This window comes from Lethenteron reissneri, chromosome 24, assembly GCF_015708825.2.
Source record: "Lethenteron reissneri isolate LAM-NWPU_2019-01 chromosome 24, ASM1570882v1, whole genome shotgun sequence".
Taxonomy (NCBI): Eukaryota; Metazoa; Chordata; class Hyperoartia; order Petromyzontiformes; family Petromyzontidae; genus Lethenteron; species Lethenteron reissneri.
The window spans coordinates 1,961,378-1,977,520 of NC_083802.1; the positions used below are offsets into that span (position 1 = coordinate 1,961,378).

At 36.8% G+C, this 16,143-nt stretch overlaps 1 protein-coding gene across 3 annotated transcripts in view; it reads left to right on the top strand.

The window, feature by feature from the left end:
• SCAMP5 (secretory carrier membrane protein 5) overlaps positions 1-15,327 on the top strand; it is a 29,490-nt gene extending 14,163 nt beyond the window's left edge. For all 3 annotated transcript variants that reach the window (XM_061557942.1, XM_061557943.1, XM_061557944.1), the window contains exons 3-7: positions 114-242; positions 1,025-1,181; positions 2,037-2,138; positions 7,167-7,284; positions 8,735-15,327. In XM_061557942.1, coding sequence (XP_061413926.1) covers positions 114-242; positions 1,025-1,181; positions 2,037-2,138; positions 7,167-7,284; positions 8,735-8,872 — 644 coding nt within the window. In that variant the 3' untranslated portion in view covers positions 8,873-15,327. The remainder of the gene's footprint in view (positions 1-113; positions 243-1,024; positions 1,182-2,036; positions 2,139-7,166; positions 7,285-8,734) is intronic.
• Positions 15,328-16,143: the final 816 nt, after the last annotated feature.

Here is a 16,143-nt window from a genome sequence, read left to right on the forward strand (position 1 = left end):
TATTATCTTCCACTGTGAAACCACACATTTCATCTGTGCAGGCTACAAACTTTGACTCGATTTTCCAATCTAACCCCATTTTACATGACCATGAAAAACTGTGCTCCATCTAGAACGGGTGAACAACTTTCCTCCACTGCCAAAGTTTGTGCGCTTGAAGCCATGCTTTTATCAAGACTTCAATGAGGATATCCCTGAGCCGCACAGACTGTCTGTCAAACGGCTGTACTACCTGTGGATCAGTAAGTGGTGGTGTGATCTCGAATGCTTCCGCTTGAACAGTTGTTCTACGAGCAGTCCACTGGGGAATGTTAATTGTTTTGTAAAGGATGTGTTTACACTACCTCAGTCACACAGTAAGGCACTATAACCATATCATTATATCCCAAAATGGTAGTATCCCTCTGACAGTCTTATTTGCCCACACCTACTGCAAGTGGTGACCCAAGTGTTTGTAAGAAAGATGATTGAACTACATAATCTGTAATTCCACGATAAGGGTGGGTGGAGGAATGGTGCTTGAAGGAATTTGCATCCGACAGAACCGAGGTCTGGTAGATACACGTCTGCTCTATATGGTTGATACCAATACCCTAAAGCACTGGGGTGCTACCTGGGCCACATTATCGTGCAAAACATATTTGTGTTGAATTACCTTCTCTACCCACGTACAATGTCAGGAGAGGTGAATAAGATCGCAATGTATCTAACTTTCCCTCGGCACCGGTGAAGCTGTCACGTCTCTTAAATTAAAGCAACCAATGATAATGTGATGCCTTTCACCTGAGACCCCTACGTGTGCTGCAATCTAGCGATTCTAGTACTTCGTTACTTATAGGATACATGCTTATATGTTGTGATGGACCCCTATATTTCAAACATTGAATGTCATCTTGACACCTCCATCTGATGCCCTTTATAATACTTCAACCACTACATATATCCAAACATTACAAGCTTACAAAATAGCCACTGTACAAACTATGCTATGTCTTTAAAATATCTTCTCTGTTGTTTTCTCTAGTGCATGGTATTACCCTGGTGGTGAATTTGATTGGATGTCTGGCTTGGTTAATCGGTGGAGGGAGTGCAGTCAACTTCGGACTGGCCATCCTGTGGCTGATCCTTTTCACTCCCTGCTCCTACGTGTGCTGGTTTAGAGCTGTCTACAAAGGCTTCAGGTGAAACAGTAGTTTAACTTCACAATTTAGACCCTCATTACAAACACGGTGTGTTGCTCTTCTTAAATGGGACTTGGGTATTGTTAATCTCCTTTGGTAGTTCTGAGCCCATGGTGGAAATTCAATATTTCTATGATTAGTGCCAGATTCTCTGAGACATCCACGTTTTACTTTCCACAAACTCGTACTTTTATATTATCCACTGTGAAAAGATGATGAGCAAAGTTGACCTGCACCGAGGTTTTTATTCCAAAACGTTCTGATTGTTATTCAAGGCACTTTATCACAGCACAACCCAGCTGCATCAATAGGACACCATTGCAAGATTTCAGACTTAAACCATCATTGGTTCAATACAATAGATTTACACATTTTATGTAGATTTGGTGGTTTTTATTCACTTTTTTGAATATTTTTTTACAGTGTAGAATGCAGTATAGTTACTAAATACATTATAATAATGCGATATATTGTATTTATGACATGTAAGACGTTTATATTTATTATATTTATACTTTATTCAATCTTGACATTTTCCTATACTGTAGCCTCAAAATATAATTATCAGGACTGATATGTACAAGTCAAATCAAAATGTATATTTTTTTTATTTTCAGAGCTTGAATTTTGCCAATTAAGCAAAAACATCTGTAAATATGTAAGTGGTTGTTTTGTGTGCAGCCGTTTATTAATGGAACAAGACTGCCAAATTGTTGAACCCATGATCTCAGCATTGTCAGTTCAATGCTATGACCCCTCAGGCAACCTTGGCTCAATTGTCGTTTTTTTTTACCTTCAACAGTAATTGAAGTTGCCTTAATATGTCAATATGTTAATTGTCTGGTTGCTTTTCAGGAGTGACAGCTCCTTCAACTACATGCTGTTCTTCTTCACCTTCTCCGGGCAAGTGGTACTGAACATCATCCAGGCAGTGGGCATCCCTGGTTGGGGAGTATGGTAAGGGCAGCATTCATTACTCATTTTCCAGGGACATTAGTGGTTCATATAACATTGCCAACCCTGATTCATTGGGCCAATACTTATTTGTGAATGTCAGAAGATGTTTATTTTACCAGATCTTCGATGGCTTCATTGCACCAGTTTATAATGCGTTTTGGATTTATTTAAAATACAAGAGCCAGTATGAGTGTGTAATAGCAGCACTTTAAGTGTGTAAACTCAGTAAAACCTATGCCAGCCTGATCTGGCAAGCTGGAAAGTCCAGCCAGTTGCTACAACAATGAGCGTCAATGGCAATAAATATTATAACACAGAAATAACCCCATTAATCATGAAAATAAATGACACGATAAGCATTACAAGTGAAATGTACTGACAATTATTTTTTAACACTTGATGTGATAAGGGAATGCAAAGCAAAACCTTGCAAATTGATTCAGACTATGATTCAACGTCTAATTGGACTCTACTCTGAGTCATTTCCTTGACATCAGTGTGAAGCTGCGTTGTATATTATATTCAATCTTTATTAAAAAAAATATCACAAACTTTATAGGATATCTTAATACAGTGAAAATTGAAAAGTAGAATATTAATGCTTTAATAGCTATATGGTCATATGGTCATGTGTGACAACCGGAGTTCCACAATTCACATCTAAAATAAATATAATATAACAGAGGATGTGGGCAAATTATATTGGTGTCTTTCGTTTAATTTGTGTTAAGTTCACAGGAAACTTTAGTGTAGTCAGTTGATTTTGGGGAGAAAAAAACGGTCGTTTCTTTATTAGACAGCATATTTGTGTCATAAACCATTGCCCAGTGGTATTTCTTATGGGCAATGGTTCTGGAACTCTCTACCTTTGAGAAGTGTTACGTTAGCAATCCCACATGGATGAGCCTGTGTGTCAGACCCATAACATTTTGTTAACAAAGTTTTTGTAAATAGTTTCCTTTCTTTTTTTATTCTCATAGTTACGTTACTACAGACTTATGACTTTATCTTAGCATAGTTTTTGTAACTCATATGATAAATAATGTATGTATAAGCTTACGTTTACTTCCAATTACTTTGGCTATAAATATGTTACTTAGACAATTTGACTGGCTAGCCTTAAAACAACTGCCCTTTGCCAAGGAGTGGTGGTGACATTACCATAGTGCTTGTGTCAGGCTAGATGCACTTTGAGGCCATGTGAAACGTTTAGAGAAGGGAAGGCATAACTGTGGCTGGTAGCTTTCGCACAGTGTTATGCAACTCATAAAAATACTGATTGGAGCAACACCTCTGCTGCCAATCCGGAACGAATCTTAAGCATACTTGTCCAAGTATGGGAATTCCTTAATTCTCTCCACAACTGCTCCATCACTCATGGGGAGTTGAGGGGGTGCGGAGTGTTTGATTATATAGAATACCCAGGCATGTGCTTAGTTGTGGGGCTGATGGTAAGGCCCCACCTCTTAGTAGCCGTTCAAGGTTCAGCAGCAGAGACTCCCAACTACTCAGATTGAGCAGTAATTAACAGGTCATCAGGATCATCATTTGATTGACAAATAAAGAGCCATCCCTTGACTGTATCCAGGCATCGATCAGCTTCCCATTGTACCTGTACCAGATATAAATTCCTCTGGTACAGCCATGGAAAGCTTTTAGAACTCTGTGGTCCAAACAAATGTTAAATATTGGAGGTGCAAGAGGGCATTCCTGTCGTACCCCAAAGTAAACAGAGAATGGCTGTCACTCTCGGCCACACAGATTTACACAGGCCTGCCCACCATCATGGTAATGATTGTAAGCCCTATTTTCCTCATAAGGTCTATTATTTGTCAAATACGATTTTGCCCAACATGGCATTTTCCAAGAATGTAACCCCTGCATTCGGCGAGGTTTTCCCATATTTACCAGTTACACTTGCTAATGGCATGGTGATCGCAGCCCATTGAAAAATAAGCACTGGAACTTCAAATCGAGATTTGGGGGCCTTAAAATGAAAAATCTCGGATTTTCAGATGTTCTTGCTGTTTGTGTCCGAAAAGCTACTGATGTACCCACATTTCAGCTTCCTACCTTGTCAGGAGTATCCTTGAGGTTTTTGAGACATACAGATTCAGGTCTTATTTATATATTTGTTCACGTGAGATCTGCTGCCACTAGAGGTCCTACCATTCGCCATAATTGTGCAATGTACAGTACATTATTCAATTCAATCTGATCACTGAATCGTTACCATCCATACATTGCCAGAGAGATTAATCATTCTACCACTAGTGTCATTGCGAAATTTCAATTCTGGATTTCAGAATTGTTGGCTCAGTAGTATTATGATGAGGACATGACGATGATTGCTTGTGTTGCAATCGAAACGTCGTGATTTAATTTATTTTATTTTATACCTACGCGATTTTACCGAAAGAATCAAAGAGTATAGACATTTGTTACCTGAGGACTGCATTCGTGTGTTTATTGAAACAAAGACGGTAACTTATTTTTCCACTCAAGCAAACGAGGATGGCCGATGCTTTCTTCCTGAGCATACTGGCACTTAATGGCTGTGGCTATTGGTAAAGTATATGTGCGGGTGAGGTCCTAGGCAACTTTGCAGTGTGGTGTGCATGACCTGAGCTCTGGGGTCAACCATAAGTTATCACTAATGAGCATACGAGCAGTGTTCTTAAGATTGGCCGAGATGATACACTTCACAGATTTATGACTTGTAATAAAAAATATAATCGCGTAAAATACTAGTTTTACTTCACTCAGAATGTAGTTTGGAATAAATCTTATTTTTGTATGCTCGTTAAATGATGGTAATTATGTTCAACCCCTTGACACTGTTTGGTTGTGAGTTTGTTATAGTTGAAATGGCACCAACATTTTTAAAATGAATAACAACCATTTGTGTTAATTATGTTGCTTATTTCAAAGCCTAAATTATCCCACTTTCATAAAAGTATAGAAGTGCTTGTCAGTATTTAGGATAAAAAAAGTTTTATGCAAATGGCTGTGTATTGGTGCATATATAATTAGCATTATTTAATAACTATGTAGTAATGCATTTATGCATTATTGTTTTTATTTCAACAACAAAGATGTTTTACTTTGGAGCAGTGCAACTTAGCAATACAAGGGGATATTATTGTATTCTTGTTCAGCGCAATTTGTTGTAATTAGGATACGTGCAGCTCATTATAATGCTGTTTTGTGTTAACCTCCATTTTTGTTCAAGTACAAGCCTAAGGTGAAATTGTACCTTGTAATGCCAACTCAAATATAATTGTTAGAGACAATGTCTCAGAATAACACTGTTATTATACATGTTGCGCTTTACAAGTATGCAATTTTTCGTGTATGTACAGTATCTCAAGTAATGCATGTAGATGCTGTATTAAAATACAAAGATCCTCCATCTAACCTTAGACTGTTTGAGCTAGTGCTGTGAGCACGGCACCTATTAGGCCGGCACAGAAACACGGTGCGGTCATTGGTCAGCACCATGCCCAGCTGCCGTCGTTCCTCCAGTGCTGATGTTTACACACTGCACTAGGTACTAATTTAAGGCTGAGTTGACCGAGGGGCAAGCCCAAGTCTGGTTCTCATATTTTCCGCTGTTATTGGTCGTGAGTGGGAATCAAATTTGGATCACTGGGTTCTTAGTGCAGTGCACTCACCACTGTACCACTGCTCTCCACGCATCCCTTAATATGCATGTTTATATTTCTCTGATTTATTAAATGGGACAGTTTGGGGTTTTAGATTTCCAGTGGCAGATGTGACTAGTCAGTACAAGCAATGGCAACAATTTAAATAATTTCCTTAATAGTATTGGCCACATGCAGTTTTTATGAATTTAATTTGTTTTTATTGATGACTTGGAGAAAAGTTAATGTTCACCCCGGTAGAAATTATGGAACCAACTTAATGCATTTCCAATAATCAAATACAGGAGAAACCCCTCTTATCCATGGTCTTATCATCGACCTCTTGTTTCCTGGTAGCTGAAGCATCCACACAACTATTATCCATCACTTTTCACATAAATCTTTGCGGAATGGCATCTTATTCACAACTTTTTTGTGTACATTATAAAGACAGAGAGAGATAGAGACATAGAAGCACAGAAACACATAACAGACCTCCCACCGCTATTTAAATGCCAATCCTATTCATTATGTTTTCTTGGTTAAAAGGAGTTGTGTGCAGCAAGTACATTTTACCCGTGGGCTTTCATGTTTTACCCCCCAGATAAGAGGAGTGCTATCTTAGAATAACCCCATGATTAATAGGATCTGTGATATGGTTCCCCCACATTAACATGGATAAGACTAGTGTTCTGTATGGTCCAAATGTATTCACAGAATTGGAATTTGCTTTATTTGTCTGCACAGCATTGGATGCAGAAGAATATTCCCACTGTGCTTGATTATGAAACTATGGCATTACATTAATTTGGCTTATTATTCCATTTGTCACGTATTGTTCAAATATAGGTGGTAGAATGTTGTTAAGCTTTTGGTTTTTGTGAGCATTTTTTTTAGGTCTCTACAAACTTCCAGATTTCTTTCACGGGTTCCAGCCTATTCACAGGACATCCACTGTTGATTTCCTACAAATTGGTATATAAATGTAGAGATGACCCACGGTGCCAATTTCAATTCACCTGGTTGAATGTTTCTTTTCTCGTATAGGATATGCAACAAATACCCAATACTGTTTATTTTAAAAATAAAAGTAGGACTGTATATGTTTGATACTTTCCTCTTCATGCTGAGAATATATATACACATATCCATTAGTTTAAGAGATAATAAAACTGTCACAGTTATGTAACCTTAACATTACACCTTTTGGAATTAAATGAGTGACTTTCCTGATTTACAGCATTAATCTCACATAATAATAATTGGCATTCAAGCTACAGCACAATATAGAGTGATGACCAGAATACTAAAGAACTGGAGAGCATAATGGGTATTGGTGTAATGAATTGTGTTGTAATGTTGCGATTTGTTTTTGTTCCTGCAGTGGATGGATAGCTACCATCACCTACTTTGGCACCAACATAGGTGTAGGAGTGGTGATGCTGTTTCCCACAATCATGTTCACGGGGCTGGCTGTAATCTCCTTTTTAGCTCTAATTAAGGTGAGACACAGTTATATTTTTTAACACTAAGTAATATGATTAATGTCTTCTGATGAACAGTATGCTTATTCAAATGTCTCGTGATCGTGATTTTACAACTGCAGAGTTTGTAAAAAAAAATGTCTAAAGTACTCTCAATGCTTATTCATGATGCAAAAACAATCTTCTGGAGTGAATGTTTTATTTTGTAAGTTTGGAAGATTCACAAAATGTATGTGTGTGGAAAAATAGTTGAGTGATATGTTAAATTATTTTGCCTTTTCGTACAGTAGTATTTTTTTCCAATGCATCTCAGAAGTCAAAGTATCCGCTCAAAAAAGACATGTGGCAGCACTCGCCTATGCTGTTGGTCTTGAGCCAGCAATGTCAATTCCACATTCTCATGGCAGGGGTCATTCTCTCCCAAGGATAACCACGATTTACTTCTAGCAACGTGGTATTCGTGTCTTTGACCCTGGAAAAATGATAGGTTGAGTCACCATCTCAAGCAGGAACCAGGATATCATGTCACAGCCCTCTAGTTTTGCCTTCAGTGCTCTTCCAACAGTGCAATCAGGATAGAATCAAATTGTGTATATATCAGTCTACATGGATATATATACGTACATTTTATCAATCCACTGCTGAAAGAGGGCATCCTCACACCATGTAGGCCATGTGGGATTGTAAAGGTGGGGAGCAGAGAAGTCAGAAGCATATAATCACAGTACAACATATAATCACAGTACAACATATAATCACAGTACAACATATAATCACAGTACAATATATAATCACAGTACAACATATAATCACAGTACAACATATAATCACAGTACAACATATAATCACAGTACAACATATAATCACAGTACAACATATAATCACAGTACAACATATAATCACAGTACAACATATAATCACAGTACAATATATAATCACAGTACAACATATAATCACAGTACAACATATAATCACAGTACAACATATAATCACAGTACAACATATAATCACAGTACAACATATAATCACAGTACAACATATAATCACAGTACAATATATAATCACAGTACAACATATAATCACAGTACAGCATATAATCACAGTACAACATATAATCACAGTACAACTTATAATCACAGTACAACATTTGGAGTTTTCTAAACTGCCCTCTGATTATTTGTTTTATGTCATTTAAATTTGTCATTAGAAAAAATATGACTACAAATTCTGACTATAAAAGCACATAAATGAATAACTGCAGCTTTGTATAAAATACTATTTGGTGATATCTATATTTAGAAACATTACAAAACGCCAATTTTAGAGTAACTATTTCAATGTAAGTTATACACGCACTAAAGCCATGTTTTGGTTAAATCATTAAAGCCCTAAAAGTTGAGCTTGTCTTGACCAAGCTACCAAATGCATTTGCAGGCCTGATGCTTTGTCTTGTTGCACACAACGGCAGGTGCACACCTTCTACCGTGGGGGTGGCGGCAGCATGGGCAAGGCACAGCAAGAGTTCTCCACTGGTGCCTGGAAGAACCCATACGTGCAGCAGTCGGCACGCAATGCAGCTGCAGGAGCCATTCCTGAGGCCTTCTGATGGCAGCGGTCTCTACTCGGCCACCGTTGCCGCAGTCCCGAGTTCCACATGTGCTGGTCCTGTGGTCCTCCCCTATTTAAATGTTAAAATTGATGTGACATTTAATTCCCTCCCCAACCACCCTCTTCCTCCCCAATAAAGACATTAATTAGATCATCTTGTGTAGGTGTTAACTAATCCTTCGTGATGGAATCTCAAAATGCATACTTAAATTTACGTTGAATTAAATGTTATTTTTAATTGTCATTTAAACTACTGGACCAATTTTTATAACCAACAGCACCTTCGAAATATCTTAATCTAACTGGAAATAGGCAATTAGGAAGTATTTTTGTATCTTTACCTTACCCAATGATCAATGGAATAAATATAATTCATTGATGGGATTTTTATATTCATCTGGAGAGCCACAGTACAACAATGTTATTTCAACAGTCATTTTTTGTTTAATAACTTTGTAACCTAAAACAGTGCTATTTCAATGGAAATTGCTTGTGAAAAGGGCATGACCCTGCTACTCATGTACAATATATGTCAGATTTGCCACTATATGGAAGACATATTACTTGATTAAAGATAGTGGCATCCATGTGTAACCGCAGATTAGAGTTGCAGCAAATTATTACAGTTTATATTTTATCCTTTGAGGGTGTAAATAGGGAAATTTATCGACAAATGTCATGAAATGGAGAAATTTTATGAATATTTCTACCCTCGGAATGAAAAATGGATAACAGCTGAATGCATTTCTGTTGTGCAGTAGTGCTATCAGTATCACGTCAATGGGATACAAATTATCCATTTGAATCTCTCACAGCATGGTAGAGAAGGTACCAGAGCAGCATGTGATGTCTGCCACCTAGCAACCTCTTGAAAAATAATTGCACAATAAGTACCAGGGTCATGTCCCATTCACTTCAAAATAATTCACTGGGCATAGCTTACAGATTAAAAGGCTTATTACTGATTAAAATGGCTGCAGTTCACATTGAAATAATTTGTACAAATAAATCCTGATGCAGTTTAGCCTTCCATTACAATATTTTGTGGAATTCTGTCGCATATTACCTATGTACACATAAACAATACAGTATAGTACTTACAATTGCACTGTTTTAATGGAAAAGCCAACATCTATAACATTTGCATAGTCCACATGAAACTGCATGGCAACAGTAATGTGCCTTCTATACAGATAGTCACAGTTTACAATGGCATTCTTGATACCTGCTGTCAGGTTAAAGTAAAGCCACATTTAAGCACATACTGGTTTTGGCACACCATTCCATTGCAACATATAGGGACTATGTATTAACATGAATTAGAGCCTTGTCTTTGTGTAAGAACATGCAAAGATATTAGTTTGTTGTAAATATCCAAAGTGCTTGGATTGGCTTAGATTACCATGTCTTCTGCTGCAAATTGCACAGCTTGTGCATATATGTATTGCCAACAATTTGAAAGCGATGGGCATTCCATCTGGAAAGTCATTGGGATTATCCCAGCTCTGGTTCTAATACAGCTTGTGGAGGGGTGAATTATACATCTCTAGAATTTGGAACTAATTGTGGAATGGAACAAATGAGTATTCAAACACAAATTAAGTTCAAAGAAGAATCCAAGAAAACAAAAACTTAAGTCAGAATTAAAAAAAAATCCGAAAATATTAGAAACTTAAATATATTTTGGTAGAATGTTATTTTGGAATATTACAATGGGAACTGGAAAATATACAAACCAAAATCCACATCAAACTGGAAATTAAACTGGGTTTCGAACCTCTCAGAACATGAAGTTAGCAGGACGTTTTCTATAAATAGGTGTAGTTGGTAAAAATAATATATTGTAGTTAACAAGCTGGTAACCCAGTTTATGAAGGCTCTCTATTTTTTGGAGGAAATAGAACGATATACTTAAAATAATTCAGATTCCTAAAAATCAGAAGGGAATTCCGAGCAATCAAAAGTTGGTCACCAGGTTTCAATGTTCATGTTTCTTATGTTGGGTGTGGAATGGCAACTGCTAATTTCCAAACGTTTTTTTTCTCCAATTGTAGCCTAATTATGCTATCAGTATCATGTCAATGGTATACAAAGTATCCATTTGAATTTCTCACACAACAATGCAACCCTTCATGGTAGAGAAGGGTCCAGAGTAGCAGGTAACCAGAGCTACATCTGAATACATTTCAAGTGACCTGGTCCACACAGCAGCAGACAGCACTTTCCCACCCACTGTCACACAAGAGTAATTCATATTCGTTGCGTGACAGTCACACCGTTTTTTAAAATGTCAGAGGTGTAATGCATCCAAATGAAGTTAATAACCTAATTTAATTTGATGGTTGTTTTGAGTAGTCATTCGACTGATAGCATTAACGAATTGCACCTGAGAACCCAGAATATATACAGGTGATTATCTGGAAGTGAACCCAGAACCTCAGCAGAACTCAGGCCTCTGAACTACCCAGCCTACCTCAAACGATCCCAAACTTTAATCGCCATGTCCCACACCTCACATCCATTCCAATAAAATACTACAAACGCTTATATACTTAATCATGTTATTTCAATAGTGATGACATGTATGTATGCTTTCTCGCCACAATAGAATCAGCAATGTGCTCTAGCAGCATACGTTAAAGAAAAGAAAGATTAAATGTTTGTGGCCGAGTTGGTTGTTTAATGTAACAATTACAGAAATGAAAGAAAAAAATATGCATTCTCAACTATATTTCGATGTTGTATATTTCATTGCATAAAACTTGGGGCAAAAAATACAAAGTATGTTGCCAGAAAGGATCACAGGTGGACAGTGGCCAAATTATACTTCTACAACAGCAGCAGCACCACATCAAATATGGGGAGATAAATTCACCATTTGTTCCATTCCACAATTAGTTCCAAATTCCTACCTGCAAATGTATGATGAAACAATATCCTCATATAAATGTATGTTAAAAAGACAAACTGTATGTTTGCACATTTATATGCACTGTACTGTATTCACAAATAGACAGATGAGGGCCGAGTTGATATTTAGTCATGAGCCTGAACGTGTGTAATGTGACGCAGGTGGTAACGCTATCATTCCTTTGCCTTTCTACAGCTGCCATAGAGTATAACTGTATACTGAACTGGATCAATACAAAAGGTAACATTTTCTAATTTCATCAAAAATAAAGAATGAAACGAGAGATCTTTATTAAATATTAACATTCTCAGTATAGCTTGGTGCCAGGATTTGTTTTGGTCAAAGTGTCCATTGACTGAGTTTCAAGGAAGGCATACGTATGTAAAGTAGAGTGTACTGAAACCATCAACAATACACATACAAATGCTTACACTGACTGACCTATTTCTGTGAAGAGTCGGCATATTGTAATAAAACAAACTAAAGGGATGAGTTTTATGATGTGGACATGGACAAACTGACAGGACAGCTGAATATAAGACAACCATGGGTATGAGCACAATTGTCATCATAACCGCATCATAGATGTGCGTTGTCTCCATCACTTGCCAGCCTCTGATTAAAGCATGGGCAAGCAGGACCTTTGTCCCAGGTCTTTGATCTAGGGTAGGTTAGTCAGGTAGGAAGCATGACAGTGCATTGTACCATTTGCATATAAAGTTGTCTAAATCTTATAAGATAACGAGTTATTTTGATAAAAAACATGTCTTTTTTTAAAGTCCATCTAGGATATTTCCATCTAGGATTTTTTTAAATATAACCTGCATAGATATAAAATCTTGTTTTCATTCACATCATGCATATGCTAAATTTATTGTAAAATGCAGCATATATCCCAGAAATCCAGTGCAACTTAATTTATAGTTCTTTTCATTTCAGTCTTTTGTGTTATAAAAATGTTAAAAATACGTTCTTATTCTCCTGAAACCAACTTCATCAGTTCAGAGGACGTAAGCATTCAACTACCCTATTTCTTTAAACGTTAACTTTTATTTAACCCTTTTCAGGCAGACCCTGACAATTGAATCTCATTGCCGGAGTGTAACGTGCACATATGTGTAGAAAGTGCATTGATTAGATTATGCACAGATATTACATAATACCATTTCCCATTGATTAATGTCAGTTTAAGGAACAAAAATAATTATTGCATTATAAAATCTCATCTTAAAACGTTTTTCAGTGCAACGTGTGAAAGCAAATTCTTGCCATTCTCTATACAATGCTTGTGCTTGCCCAGAAGCATTTCATGAGATGAGGTTATTCCAACAATATTTGAAGTCCCAATGCAGCAGAATTTTCCCAGTTTTGAGACAAGATAACTAATTACCCTCATAGCTCTGGTTCAGCAGTCACTATCTCAAGAATATCATGACTACATCAGTTTTTTACTTTAAAACTTATTTTGATATATGTTTGAGTACGATCTTTTGGTTGCTATTTATTTTCCTTAACATATTACTAAAATTATACAAGTTCTGTGCATCTTGGTAAATATGGCATTGTTAAATATTGGCGTAAATGTGATGGCACGCTGTGAAGTTATGGATATTTAAATGTTCTACAAGAATTATCATTCTGTTGGGAAAATGTTAATTCACGTGAGATGGTGTGGACATGGAATACATGTTTGATCATGACACACTTTAATAAAAAATCAATAATGCTAATTGTAACAGGTCTTTAATACATATTTTGTATAGCATATTGTGATAGGTGTTTAGAGATAATACATTGAATAGTCCTTATGTAAGGTTTGATGTGATTATATTGTGGTCCAACTGGTAAGATTGAATACGGTCTCGCTGTTGTGTTTGGTTGTTAAAGTTTAAAGACCCTAACATTGCGATTTTGAGAGTTACAAATTTGCTCTTCTAACAAGTTTAGATTCTGTGTAATTGGTTGTTCATTAATGGTGTCCCTTCGTCAACAACTGCAGCTCTTCGGATTTTTTCAGTTCAGGGAAACCCGCGGGTTGGAGAACACGTTTTCTGACGCTCATGCATTGATTGTCTGATGGTATGGTCATGTGTTTTCATTTATATATATATATTTTAAAAATTGCTACTTACGATTGTGTAAACTACACCCGCTATACTTTGTAAGCCTTTGGTAAAGCATAGGAAAGCAAGAATCTTGCACACCTGGTCAGGAACTTCGATCAAATTTGAATTGTAGCAAACTAAAAGACAACTGTAAACCTACTCTATGATTGTACAACTGCAAAGGTTGAATAGGTTTCTATAATGTGTGAATCTGTAGGTGCTCCTACATGACCATAATTAGGATGTGTAACTGCTGGTGCATATACAGTAATATGTTTGCCATTCAACGTGAATCATGTCAGCACAGTACGGTGGTGTCGGATTCATTAGCCTAGGACTTTGTATGGCAACGCATGGTAAGAACAGTTGCAGTACTGTACTCAAGCAGGAGCCATTTTTTAATATCATGTTTACAGTGCTGAGTCATCTCAATTTGTATGAAACGTAAACCTTGGAACACAATAAGGAAACACATTTTCTTATATACTATAAGCGTACACCTCCACAAACAAACCCAATGGGAATTAATATTCCACAACACCGCATTTGAGGAATGTTTTTTTACAGGTGGCACTTTTTTTTTGTATGACCTCTGGATGGAAATACTATCGCTGTTTTTAAGTTAATTAAGGGGTGGGTAGTATCCAGGGTTGCCTGACACCTAGGGCTTGCAGCATCGTTTAGAAAGACCCAAGTACAAGAATGCTAACCACAGCTGGTAATATTGTTGTCAGCTTATGTTATATAGTTTTTATTTCTGTTTTAAACAGAATTTACCTTCGGCAGATGCTGTGAGTAACATGTTAAGGGTTTAATACTGTTATGTTACGTGCCTTGTGGAGTTCTATATTTAGATAATTTTTGGATTTACACGTGCAAGCCAGCAATATATTTCAGTTTTAAGTCTTTATTTGCCTTCATTTAATTGCCAAACATAAACATTCTTACTAGGTGAAATTATTTTCCCATTCTTTTAAACTGCCAAATATGAAGTTTGGAAATTGTATGAATATTAATAAGTGTCTTTTACATATCTGTACAACTTGTTGATAGTTTCTGTCAAACCAAAACACATTTACATTTTCTGACTCATAAATTACAGCTGTTTTAGACCATAAAGAACAATGTATTTATATCCATTGTAAATTCTTTCATACTTTATTGTGATCGGTGGTGGATAAAAAAGACTGTTGGCACAACATCTGATGCTATGTGATAACAAAGATACTCATTTACACATTGAAATACGATGATATTGTTTCCAGAGACCCTTTCTAAAAAACATTTTTGGCAGAATAAATGTAACTGTACATTAAAAAAATTTGTTCCCTAGATTTTATTTTTCCCGAGCCTGCACGTTCTCCACATTGTGAAAGTGTATGGACGTGGGTTGTGTGGTGTATTGTACGGTGTGGTAATAAATGCTTCAGAATAGTGTGAAGTTGAAGTGTTCTTTTTTACCTATAACCCTCTTCATGGTACGTTAAATGTTGAAGTTTGTTTCTTTATGGAATAAAGATCAAGGTCAACAAGTCCTAGCTAATGGCAATGCCGCCACACATTTCCGCCTCTTTTGACCTGCCAGATCCTCCAGCTGTTGCATAACCTGATTTCTAAGATGTGCTTCGACAATTTTCTAACGTCTCGTTTTATGATCGTATCACTACAACCCATGCCTGATTAAACCAGACTCGTTTTTTATCAAGTACAATTAAATATTTAGTTTTTATATATTTTTTTCAATCTCTTCTTTGACGACTTATCCAGCTCTAGAATTTCTTTTTGCAAAATGTCCTGTTCAACGTTTCTCAATTAGTCCTGTCTTATGATGCCACTTAATTCAGAACATAGCTACAAACATATTTTCATATCTCAGTACTTCCACCTCTGAAAGTTCTGCCCAGCTGCTATTTTAAACTGATTACTGTATAACCCATAGTGTAGCGACTGCGATTGAGGGGCTTGAAGGCCGATGTCATTGATATTGGTGTTGGTGATAATGAAGTGGGGGGATGTAGTGAGCCATGAGTTCATCTTACACTGGGGAGAGGGAGTCGCATCAAGAGGGAGCCAATCTTGGAAAATCTGCCGGGGTTGGATCATAGGAGAACCAATTGGGAAGAAGACAGCGAATGGTGGGAAACAGAGACTTTTCCCTTGCGAGATTTATACATTTTAGGATCTAGAGGGATTTCGTACTTGGGGACTATATAAAGAGACATTGAATGTCAAATAGAAGGTTGAGTGACCTGG